The 12,701-nt window shown below is 42.4% G+C and overlaps 1 protein-coding gene across 1 annotated transcript in view; it reads left to right on the plus strand.

Annotated features, from left to right (window-relative positions):
* trpm5 (transient receptor potential cation channel, subfamily M, member 5) overlaps positions 1 to 12,701 on the plus strand; it is a gene marked incomplete at both ends in the record, with an annotated part of 29,538 nt that overhangs the window by 4,863 nt on the left and 11,974 nt on the right. Inside the window, 10 exons of the mRNA XM_080494926.1 lie at positions 1,529 to 1,685; positions 1,766 to 1,946; positions 3,413 to 3,579; positions 3,768 to 3,945; positions 7,466 to 7,530; positions 7,900 to 8,085; positions 8,403 to 8,502; positions 8,653 to 8,771; positions 10,144 to 10,485; positions 11,832 to 11,975. Of these exons, the coding sequence (XP_080351052.1) occupies positions 1,529 to 1,685; positions 1,766 to 1,946; positions 3,413 to 3,579; positions 3,768 to 3,945; positions 7,466 to 7,530; positions 7,900 to 8,085; positions 8,403 to 8,502; positions 8,653 to 8,771; positions 10,144 to 10,485; positions 11,832 to 11,975 (1,639 nt within the window). The remainder of the gene's footprint in view (positions 1 to 1,528; positions 1,686 to 1,765; positions 1,947 to 3,412; positions 3,580 to 3,767; positions 3,946 to 7,465; positions 7,531 to 7,899; positions 8,086 to 8,402; positions 8,503 to 8,652; positions 8,772 to 10,143; positions 10,486 to 11,831; positions 11,976 to 12,701) is intronic.

Genomic DNA, 12,701 nt, shown 5'->3' on the forward strand with positions numbered 1-12,701 from the left:
ATGTCTATTGAGTATTTATGTTATGTCACTCCTCCAAGCTCAAATTGTTTTCATCAGTTCATCTTATCTCCAGCTTGTGTGACTGTTCTTCACCTCAGTCCATCAGTTTTCTCCACAACATCTGGAATCTATATTGGAGATTCTCCTGCTGTGAGGCAACAGTCCTTACCTCCACCGTCGTGCTTCTCTAGAAAACATCCAGCAATCCAAAATGGTTTTAATTAGTTGTTCTAATAAAGAAAAGAATCAGTTGATTTATAATCTGTGCGGGAAATGTTGGGCTCACTGAGGAGCAAAGCAACAAGTGTGATAATTTAATTAGCTGTGACCTTTCCTGAGGCCTGCAAATAATGACTAAACAAAACTGTGGCGTCAAACAATTAAATATTTTAATCATATTAATCACAGGTTTCTGTGCATTAGTTTTGATTCATCACAATTAAATATAATTAATTTTCATTTTGCATGAACAGACTCAATAAAGAAGGGAATATATCTCCATTCCATGTGTTTATTAAACACCTTTAACAGTTCATATTAACAAAGAAGTCCTTTCTTTTTCAAAACAATGGTTTATCCTCATTAATGTGGCCCTAACCTTCTACAGCCTGCTACAAAGATAAACCAGCACATCACTTGTCTCCTCCTGGAGTTCTACCCGGACCAACATGGCGGCTCGCTCACAAATGTTCTCTTTTATTAAAACAGTCCATTGAAAAATATTTCTGGCAAATGAGCAGTGCAGTTGCTGAATCTGTCCTAGTTTTGGTTCCACTGAAGGGAGTTTTGACCCTTTACGAACGTTTTGCAATGTCTCCTGCACAATCGTGTCTCATTTGCATAAAGTCAACAGGATTCGAATGTATGCAAATGAGCCGCAGCAAACCCAGAGGTGAAGCTTGAAATGTGTTGCAGTGCACTGTGCCTTCATTCTGCACTGCCAAATGGGTAAATTACATAAAAAATTGTAATCACATTAATCATGATGATGGATAAATCCATATTAACGCATCAACTTTGACATCCTTATAAAAACACATGGAAAATTAAAGGTTTGTATAATTCCACCAATCAGTTTGGACGCAAACACACAAAGCCTGTATTAAAAAGAAAATGGAAAAAGTGCACATCATCCCACTGGATTTCAAACTGTACACGTGGGCCGTTAATCTCGTCAATGTTCTTAATTTGCTCATTGCCTTTGGCTTTACTTTCCTGCAAATGTCAATGACATTTTGTGGGCATCTTATTAAAAAAGGCTTCTGCTCGGGAGCAATAGAGTCCAAACAAGCAAGCAGAGCAACAAATCACTCTGGCAGACAATCCTCGAGACCCCAGGTGAGGGACGGACTGTTCCTTAGTATTTCCTGTTCCGAGAGGTGAGAGGGTTCAGGCTGTGTTCGTGCCCGGGGACTTCACAGTCCTGCAGTGCAATCGAGCGCCGGCCACTCGGAGAGGGAGTTTATGAGCCCATCTTGCGAGAGTGATTCATGGGTACTTTTCCACTTCGTGTGTGTGTTTCTCCCAGCGTCCTGCTCGGCTGTTCATGCTGCTCCACGGTGGATGAGACTGTGGAGAACGTGGCCCGAGGCCTGGCCAGCAAGATGAAGAGAGACAAGAATCACTGGGCGGCGGGAAGAGTGGGTGACATCGACTTCCTCGGGCCCACGAAGACAAGGGGGAAGGTGACACCAGATTCTCCACAGAGCACATAGAGGATGTTATCACGAGCAGAGAGCTGACGTCAGATGTTGTTTTCACTCAGTTCATGAGGGTGCGTAGCAACACGGAGCCAGTGCTAATCTACCAGATGCTGACAGAGGAGTGGGGCCTTTCTCCTCCTCACCTGGTGGTGGCTCTGGTGGGAGGAGATGAGCTGGCGCAGATGAAGCCCTGGCTCAGGGACACGCTGCGCAAAGGGCTGGTGAAGGCTGCACAAAGCACAGGTTCGGGACAAACTGGCCTTGCCTATTCAAATCAAGTGAAAGAGTTCTGTGTTTGCCTGGTAGGATTATTACTAGAAAATGTTTTTTTTAAAAGGACAAACAGAAAAGAGTTCCAGGGCAATTTTTTTGGGTGAAAAATGTCATCGATTTGCTGTGATGTTTATTCAACTAAAGGTTGCAGTGTGACTAATACATCACAGAGAGATAGACATTCATAGACAAATTATTAATCGTGTTACGCACCTACGAGCAGTTTAACATCCACTGGTTGGAGCTGATCCCAGTCCATCGCAGCTCAAACGCAGAAAGACAATTACACCTACTGCCATTTTTTCACTCAATAACTAACCCCCAGACTGTTTTTTGGGGGTTTTGGGAAAAAAACAGGAGCCTCAAAATCCAGTAAAGGCACACAAACTGTACAAAAAGACTCCATATAGACTGAAACTGGAGATCTTCCTGCAGTGAGGCCGAGTTCTCGCCACTACACTTCCTTCATACGTCATTCACCGCCTGAAATGTTTGGTCTGTGGAAGAAATCCACGAGGTGATGAGAGTAAAGAAAGATAGGGTTTGTTGTCGCCAGCGTTGCCACAGTTACCTTGAAAAACTAATAGTATTAGTTACTCCTTTGAAAAGTAAGTTACTTTACTGATTACTTGTTTTTATTTAAACTAACTAAGTTCTAATACAAGTAACTGTTTAGTTACTTTCAGCAGCTGCCGACAACCCCCCCCCCAGTCAGTTCTTCCTGACTATATAAATATATAACGCCTCTGCAATTGTAATCTTCTTGCAATGACACGGTTTAGTGTTTATGTTTGTTAGTTCTTATTCTCATTACTGGGCGAGAGTCAAACCAGAAGTCAGTTGTGAGTTTGCCTACTCGAGACAACAATCGGCTATATTTTGATGAAAAAATATGAATTTAAGCCAAATCAAAGGGCGACAGTAGTGATGGATACGTTTGAGCAACACGTCTGCTATTTCTTCAGCTGTCTTTTCTGAAAATTGGCCGTCCAGATGACGGCTGGGCGCCTAAAACCATGCATGCATGAACAATTGATGAGGGTTGCTTCAGACCTCAATTTTGCAAATTTCCCAACCAATGGTTTGTATCGGCTTCTTTTAGTATGTCAAATAAAATGAATGTGATGACGACATTCCTCTCTCTCCCCACCACACCACTGTGTGAGTTGTTGGTTCATATATTTGGTTTAAATAGCGTTATTCTTTGAGAAAGATCTACACAATGACTTTTTATGACCACAGGCTAGAATAAAAAAAAAAATTAAAAAAAAATCTCATTTGTACTGTACAGCGCAGCTGTAATATAATAGTGCACACATATTTGAAGTCTAATAGTCTCGGAGAAAGAAATGGACTTAATTGCTTCTTTTGAACTTAGAATTGAATATCAAAATCTCTACACGCGCACAAATGCGCACTGCCTCCCTGTCCTCCAGGGGCATGGATTCTGACTAATGGGCTTCGCTTTGGCATCACGAAGCACTTGGGCCAGGCGGTGCGGGACCACTCCCTGGCCAGCACCTCCTCCAAAGTTCGTGTAGTGGCTATTGGCATCGCCCCCTGGAATATGATCCACAGCCGAGAGGCCCTGCTCACTGCCAAGGTTTATCTGTCTACACACACACACACACACACACACACACACACACACACACACACACACACACACACAGAGAAAGCATAAAAAAACAGTATGAGCAAGAGCCGCATCCATAAACAAATATTTCCATATTATTGTGTGGCTGCCGTCTTCCTCCTCCCTGAATGCCTGCATTGGTTTTTATTTTTGAGGTGGATGAGCCTGCTGTGTACAAGCCAGTCGACCTGCCTCACGGTGCAGTGTACTCCCTGGACAGCCACCACTCCCACTTTGTTTTGGTGGAGGAGGATCCTAACAGACCGGGAGCAACCAGTGAAATGAGGGTGAAGCTGCTCAAGCACATATCTCTGCAGCGCACTGCTTATGGAGGTACAGTGGAAAATGCTCTAGCCCACATCTCGGGAGCTATAACACACACACACACACACACACACACACACACACACACACACACACACACACACACACACACACACACACACACACACACACACACGAGTCAGAATCCTTCGCTCATGAAATAACAGCACAACAATTCCCCATTTCACAATTTCTAATTCTACGAAGAGGTCCTGCCTTTACATTAACTCATGGGAAATTAAATAATTATAGCAGCAACTTACTTAAACATTCAACCTGATAGTATTCATTCTGACAAAGAGTAGCTTTTATCTTGTGAATTATACATCCATTTCATTGCGTTGTGGTATACTTCACATATTTTATGTGGCAGCATCATTTATTAATTCCTCAGAGAGAGTTCTGGGTCATAGATCAAAATTGTAGGGTTGAGAAGATGTGGTATCAAGCATCAGGCCTGTGGGCATTGCAATACCAATTCATGCCACAAGAGGGCGTGTAGAGTCACTCCGGAGCGACCACTGCCACTTGAAAAAAAATATCGAACATTAAAAATTGTAATGCAGCTTTTATTTTCAATCTGGAACGGTCACTTTATAACAGGGGTGTCAAACATCTGGCTCACGTACAAAACAACCAACAAGCACATTGTAGAAAATTTCAAGGAATACAGTGACTTTTTTTTCCAAACAAATATGTCTTCAGAGCAGTGGAGACGACACAACACACCAGTGAGACCGGAGCTGAAACGCTGGCTACCTCGCTATCAAACTAGCCTCAGAGCGCCATCAGGGAGAGTTTGTTTAAACATCTATAATGCAAAAACTACAGGGGAAGATTTTTTTGCACAATTTGCTATATTTTGCATCAGGAAGTATAAATAAGTTTGGCTTCTTTAAATCCAGGATCAAAACCTCTTAATTCGGACTGGCTTTTAATACTCACTGAGACGGTGACATTTGATTTGATTTGATTTGATTTTACTCTTGTTGATATAGGTCATCTTTGGTATAGGTTATGTTTTTACTCTTGTTCTCTTTTGATTTCTTTCTCATTTTACTGGAAAGCACTTTGGTCACCTTGAGTGTTGTAAAGGCATCTAAAAATAAATGTTGATTGATTGATTGATTGATGTTAGCATTGAAAAGTGATGAAAAGGTTTAAAAAATAAAAAAAAAGAAGAAACAAAACTGTGTTCAAAATGAACTAAAGTAGTTTGAAAGGTCTTTGGTATTGGTCGGGAATCAAACCCAGGCCTCTCGCATGAGGATTCTACCAATGACCAAGAAAGAAATCCTTTGTAAATTTAGACAGCTTAGTAGCAGTGACCAACTTCATACTGCGTGGCTATCATCATGTGATTTTTACATGATGGGAGGGCATTCAGATTCTGGCTAAAATTAAAAATTGGTGCCTATAGAAATTGGTAGTTTGATACTCCTGTTGTGAGGTCTAAAACTGAGTAAGTAAACATCGACTATTTTTCCTTCACATGAAGTTAAAACGCCAGTAAGGGTAAATTAAGGCATGACATTTGGGTGTTTCAGAAGTTCAGAAATTACAGCATGCTTGTCCTTTCAAACAATTACAATATTTTATGTCTTCATTCATTTATGTCTCCAGCACTTTATTCAACACATCTATTAAACATGCATAGGACTGATGGGGTGGGGTTGGGGATTAAATCCTTGAATTTAATAACTAGTCCAATCTCCACTGACAGCAATAAGTTAAACCAAGTGTTTCTGGTGGCTGCTAATCAGACTCGGGCTGCACTCAGGAGGAATCGTTGCTCACAGAAGTGCTTCAGCTCATCCTTATTCTTAGGATGCCGGGATTGTATGGCTCTCCTGAGATCGCTCCGTGGCATCTCTTCTGGATTCCAAGTCCGGGCTTTGAATGAGCCACTGAGAAATCTGGCTTCTTCTCTTTGAAATGAACGACTTACCCTGATAACATGGTGTCCTGCTATGGGTACCATACATGATCAATGCTTTTAGTGTTTGGCATTAACCAGCTCCAGAGCTCACTTCAAGTCTCCATCTGTCACTGTAGGATCCTTCCTTGCAGAATCTTGGGCTCCAGGGAAACTAGACACAATATTAAAAAACATCTCTTATTTGTAGACAATTTGTCTCTAACTTAGTCTGTTCCAGTTCCATGCAGTTCAAAACTTTAGAAACTCCAATCGGTAAGGCAGGAGGAATGGTTCTTGTGAATATCAAACTTTTAAAAAAAACAGGGGGGGGGGGGGGTAGGTTATTTCTTTACACCAGGGATGTAAAACTCATTTGAGTCCACGGGTCATTCTATCTCAGGGGGGCAGATCAGTAATATAACAGCACAGCAACCTTGAAAGATTTTTTTTTTTTTTTATGAACTCCAAATGATTTCCTTTGCTTTGGTGCAAGGACTTCTGAGTACACTATAAGAAGTTGAATACATCATAATATTCTGTGGCGAATTTGCACCTGTTAAATAGTGAAGAAGAGGAAAAACACAAATATTAGTATTCTGTTGTGCTTTTAGCCATCAGTTAAACAATTACTGCCAAGAGTGACTACAATTCCAACATAAAGCCAATAATAATAAAACCTTCTGTTGCAAGATACATCAAAATGTTAAAGAAATGATTCTATGACTGTTGGATTCTGCTTGTTTTTACAGTTTTTGAGGCTAATGCTACTTTGCTAGCTTTCATGGCAGCATCTCCGATGTCTCAGTTCAGGTCTCAGCATTGTGTTGTGTCGCTACTCTTTAGAAATACATTTAAAATCGTCTTTTTTCTTTGACATTTTTTAAAATGTACTTGATGGTGTTTGCCACCCCTGGATAAGACTCTTGATTTGAGTTCTGTTGATATTACCAGCGTTCAGAATGGGAAGAGACATGATCAACAAAGAGACGAGATATTGGAATTGCTTTTACTGGTATTGTGTACACACAAAACCACGCAAACAGACATTTGAACTGAAGCATACAATAAAGCTCATGTTTGTTGGCTTGCAGTCCTCTTTTCTTCCCACCAAAGAACATACTGCAAACAAGACGTGGACCTCAGTGCCAAGACTCCACGGGATTTCTTTTTGTGCACAATAGGATACGTCTCTATTCATTTTTAGCTTTACAGTCTTTCCTCCACGCTGCATTTGTAGACCACCACTGTGCACAGCTTCTTTAAACCACAGACATGAAGAAATAGTCAAAATGATGTCATGCAGACTAGGTTTTCCTCTTTTCTAATTCTGTTCTTCCTCGTGGCGTTAAATGTTTTTGGACCAAAGAGTATTATATCTACAGGCCTCAAAAGCTGTTCAAATTTAACAATCAGAGAGGGGGGGGGGGGGGGGGGGGGGGGACTGGCTAAACTATACATGGCTTAGAGACAAAACAAACCTGTGATCTTTTATTTCCCACAGAAAATCCTATGCAACATTTACACAATAAAGTAATACCAGAGGGGCAATCATGTGAGACACTCAGATATGTGAGAGATTTTACTATGAATGTTTTGTTTGGACGCTTGCAGGCACAGGAAGCTTTGAGATCCCTGTTCTGTGTCTCCTGGTCCACGGGGAACCCCGAATCCTGAAGGTAAGCTCAGTTTTATCATGATGGCTACTCATCAACTGAACATGCATGACCACAGGTTTGACCTTGTGAATCTCCTCAAGCAGTGGCTGAAGCTTGTGAATTAGACACGGAGTCACGATATCGGCTGAAACAACCAGACTGAAAGAAAATGAATCTTTTTTTGCTATATTAATCTCTTCAAACAAAAAGCCCGTCAAAGTCATTCAATCATTTGCATAAATAGAGCCATGACTGCGGAGATTATAGATTTCATTGATCACTACACTTCTTTGTCAGGCTTCACTAAAGAAGCTACACATTAAGAGAAAAGACTTGCCGGCGAAACATCAACAGAGCATCAATATGTGAATATTGCGTCCCCTCTTGCAGAGGATGTACAAAGGTATTGGCAATTCGACACCATGGCTGATCCTGGCGGGCTCCGGAGGAGTGGCTGACATCCTGGTCTCGCTGATGAATAGGGGCTGCTGGGACACGGACAGCGTCCACGAGCTGCTGCTGGACACCTTTCCCAATGCCCACCACAGCAGCGACGTCAGTAACTGGGTCAAGCTGGTGAGCGATGTTCGCAGCGCAGAGGCAGCCACATGCACTGATATGTGCACATCACAACGCGTATGAGCATTGCCAGAAAAACGGGGGGCACATAGGGGAAGATTGTGAGGGAAAGCAATGTGGTATTTTCATCCCTGTCCTCAGAAATGTATGAGTGATGACCTAATAATGATATGAAGGTGGCGAGAACAATAGTAGTAGTCTTTTCTTTTTCATGTGCTGTGCTGGTAGGAAGCAAAGTGTCGGGGATTAAAAATGCTCACACACATCAAACATATGAGATATCAGCAGTGATTGACTGTCAACTTGTCAACCAGATCCAGAAGGTGCTTGATCACGGACATCTTCTCACTGTCCACGACCCTGAACAAGAAAGCTCCGAGCTGGATACAGTCATCCTCAAAGCCTTGGTCAAGGGTAAAGTATTTCTAATCAGAGACGTGTTTGAGAAACTCACGTTTTTTTCAAGGACAGAGAGACAGAGAGAGAGAGAGAGAGAGAGAGATCCTTCACATTTCAGCCTTTCATAAGTTGTGATTCCGTTGACATTTCACGTGTGTCTGTCAGCTTGTAAGAGCCAGAGCCAGGAAGCTCAAGACTTCCTGGATGAGCTGAAGCTGGCCGTGGCCTGGAACCGAGTGGACATTGCCAAGAGTGACATCTTCAATGGAGACGTGGAGTGGAAGGTGAGCCGCCAGCAGTGTAATCTGATGAGAGGTTTGTAAATCTCTAGCAATGAACCCTGCAGTCGACTGCATTGTTAGAGAGAGAGAGAGAGACAGAGAGAGAGAGAGGGGGAGGGGGAGGGGGTTCAATCCACATTCAAATTAACATTTAAGAGTAATTAAATGCAGGGCAATCCAAACAGCTCGGGCAAACTGAGATGAATGTGGGGCTGCACGGCTGAGCTAAACATTCACAGGACTAATATACTACTGCATACACATTTTCATGGTAAAATGTTGGTTCACAAATAAGCACCCGTCTCATTAAGGTCTGTTTGCTCGATGGCATTCTCAGGGGATTTTCCCACGTGGAGCTTTGAATGAAGTTTCATGGCCATCTGTCAAATTGGCAGGTGCTTGTTTTTGATGTTTCAGTGTAAATTTACTGTCCAACATTGCTATTCTCTGAGCTGTGCTGCTGGAGTGGCTGTAAAGCTGTTACTCATTCTCACTTGATGGTTTTCAATCAATATACAGTATCGGAGCTTTACCGACTAGCAATCACCAGTGCCGTCCAAGTTCCAGCAAATATGTAGTTTTTTTTTAGTTTCTCGTTACCTTGACTACATTCTAAGAAATTTACCGTTGTACTTAGTACATTCTCAAATTATTCAGTTTGATCTAGGAATGCACCAATATCACTTTTTTAAAGTACGAGTACTAACCTTTAGCAACTTGCCCATACAGAGAACTGATATGATTACCTATTGAACGCTATCTAGTCTAATATATACTCCCAACACAACAACATTCACACAGCCTTTGAGTTGATGCTCCGCGCAGCTCTAAACACCTTGAAGACTCAAGGAACTCCCGGGTCTACAGTAAGGCAGGGTGTAGCATCCATCAGCACGCCGCCTGAAGCGTCCTGTAGACTGTAGAACGAGAGACTGAGATTACACACACAATCCAGCCCAAGCCTATAAGTCATACTTTATTCATGTGGAGCACTACTGGTGTGTGAGTCCTTAAACTCTTTAGCATGTAGCATATAGCATGAGCCCCTGAGCGGTTAAACTGACGAGCAACATCGGGTTAACTTTGCTGGACGAATGACTCTGGTGGTTAAGTTGCTGGTGCAGCACAAACTATCTTCCCCCTCCTCTCGATCATTTAGCTGAACATAATTTACCGTCTGTCTTACTTTTTCTCATTTTCATTAATATCAAAGAATGTCACGTATTACTTGCCAGGCTGAGCTTTCACAAGTGCAAGTACGCCGTGCAGCATCGGTATCGGTACATGTATAGTTTGTACTCTTGCCTATGTGTATGTCTTTTCTTACTTGACTCAGGCGCCTTCTCAAAATGCAAACAAAACCAAATCTTTGCAGGCCTGTGACCTGGAAGAGGTGATGATGGACGCTCTGATCAACGACAAGCCGGACTTTGTGCGCCTCTTTGTGGACAACGGCGTGAACCTGGGCGAGTTCCTGACCTACGGCCGCCTGCAGGAGCTCTACTGGTCCGTTTCAGAGAAGAGCCTCCTTCACAACCTGCTGCTCAAAAAGTACGAGGAGAAGCAGATGTTGCTGGGAGCCGCCAGGACGCCTGGACCGCCCGGGCATCATCCCCCTGAAACGGGAAAACCACGATTCACTCTGTATGAGGTCGCCAAAGTGCTGAAGGACTTTCTCCATGACTCTTGTAAAGGCTTCTACCAAAAGGTTCCCACAGTGAGTGATGTACTCAAACCTAACAGTCGCTTTATATTGAAACTATGTCTTTTTGTGAAAACCTGTCAATGGAAAAAAAAAGTCCCTTCTCAACCTCCCATTACAAACAGAAAAAGGCTTTAATGATGCAATGTTCAGACTTCATGGTAAATTTACTGACTAGAAAAGAATCAATCATTAATGGCAACTCCTCCTGCATTAGTAAGACTCATACAGTCACACCTCAGGGGTCTGGAGCCTTCAGCACTTCGAACCCCTCTGTAGTGGCTCCCTGTAGTTTTCACAAAATTTCATGCACAACAGAATTTTTCATCCTCCTTCTGTCTTTGTGGCACAGCAGACGGTTTTTCAAAGTGGATCATTTTCTTACAGTGCGAGGTGAAAAATGTGCCACTGAAATAAAAGAGTCTTTCAATATTTCCTTTGCTGCAATCTAGTGGAACACATCATAATTCCTCCCCTAAATGGCACCTTTCACTGCAGGTCATAAATGGTGAGCTTCCAAGCCGCACGCCTCAGTGAGCAAACCATCGACAAGTTCAAGGAATGAAAAGTTGCAGAGTGGAAAAAATAGTATTATTCAATGTGGTCAGACAATATGGCACACACGCATTAAAAAAAACAAAACCTGTTGTATAAGCACTAAATGGCAAAAACAGATAAATTATCTAAATTGCAAAAATGGTTTAAAATTGTCGAATACCTGATGATCACTAAAACTTAATTTCAAAAACAACCAACAGCACTCACTAGTGGCCAGCATGTTAATTACATACATTTCTGAATTTCTACCATTTCCATGAAAACCAATATCCTTTTTCAAAATGTTGCGGTGTAAAAGCCAAATTTTCACTGGAAACACTGGAAACTTGATAAACTGGTAAAATGGCTGATTGACAAAACCTGATCAATACAGTTTAAACCGGTGGATAATATAGATTTAACAATTGAAAGTGATAAGCCACCAAAACTACTAAAATGGTCAGAGCAGCAAAAAGGGCTAAACAGATCAAATTGCTAATAAAGCTAAAAACAGTCATTAAATGTTCTTGATTCTAGATCACAAGTTTATTTTATAGCCCATAGTTAATAAAGTGCATTAGTTTCCATTGGAGGGTTAAATAGCTGAATTTGAAAGAATAACAATATCGATCTGGTCAAAGGTCTGCTGAGTGGAATATACAACATGTTTCATTTGATCGGCCTTCGTTGACAGAGGAAGTCCTTTGCGTTTCAGGAATAACTATCAAGAATTGTATGACGTATGTGAGCATTTCACATTGTGCTCAGTGTGTGTCGCTGAGCCGTCCACATCTTTCACGCGTCCAGTGTCTTGTCTGCTCCAGGAGAAGCCGCCAAAGGGTCGACTGTTCCACAACCAGAAGAACCTGGCGGAGCTGGAGGAGCGCAGTGAACACCCCTGGAGGGACCTCTTCCTCTGGGCCGTGCTTCAGAACCGACAGCAGATGGCCAACTACTTCTGGGCAATGGTCAGTCTTCACAGCTTCTTCTGTCAGTTCAGTTGGTTTCGATGTCAAACAGTAGGAACACACCAGGAAATAGAGAAACCCAGTGAGACGGCGATGACTTCGATTATTTGTGTTTGCACCGAGGATCTGGGAGGTCAGAAGTGACCTGGGCCGGCCATGTTCAGTCTTCTGCACTTCAGACCTCAAACAGTAGAAATACACACAGCACTGGAAGCATCCGGAGAAATGAACCGGTGGTGCACTTTGTGCTCTGGATTTGAAGTGTCGACAGTGAGTAGGTGTTAGGTGAGTCCTGCAATTCGAAAATGTCCCGTGGGATAAAAGTGCAAAATGTTCAAGAACTGAGGTGAACCCACGGAACCATCTTCTCTCCAAGAACATCATTCAAATGAAGGTCATGCTGCCTGCTGAGCCAGTCAAGCAGTGGCGAGACAGTCCTGATGGAGGTAATGAGAAATATATCTTGACATGGGATTGATGCTCCATGAATGGTTGAAAAGACACCCATCATTGATAATCGCTCATTGTTTCCAACATTTCCCTTTTATTATTATTTTTCCCCCAATGGCTCCTTCTTCAGCTAAAAGCAACCAATTATTGTAATCTCACCCTCATGCTCCCTTTGCCGCGTCTTCTTTCAAACATTATCTGAAATTATGGTAATTGCATTCAGTGTGTGTACATTCCCAGCTCACACTCCGGCCTGGATACTGCATCTGCATTGGT

The sequence above is a fragment of the Blennius ocellaris genome (genome assembly GCF_963422515.1).
Source record: "Blennius ocellaris genome assembly, chromosome: 1".
Classification (NCBI taxonomy): Eukaryota; Metazoa; Chordata; class Actinopteri; order Blenniiformes; family Blenniidae; genus Blennius; species Blennius ocellaris.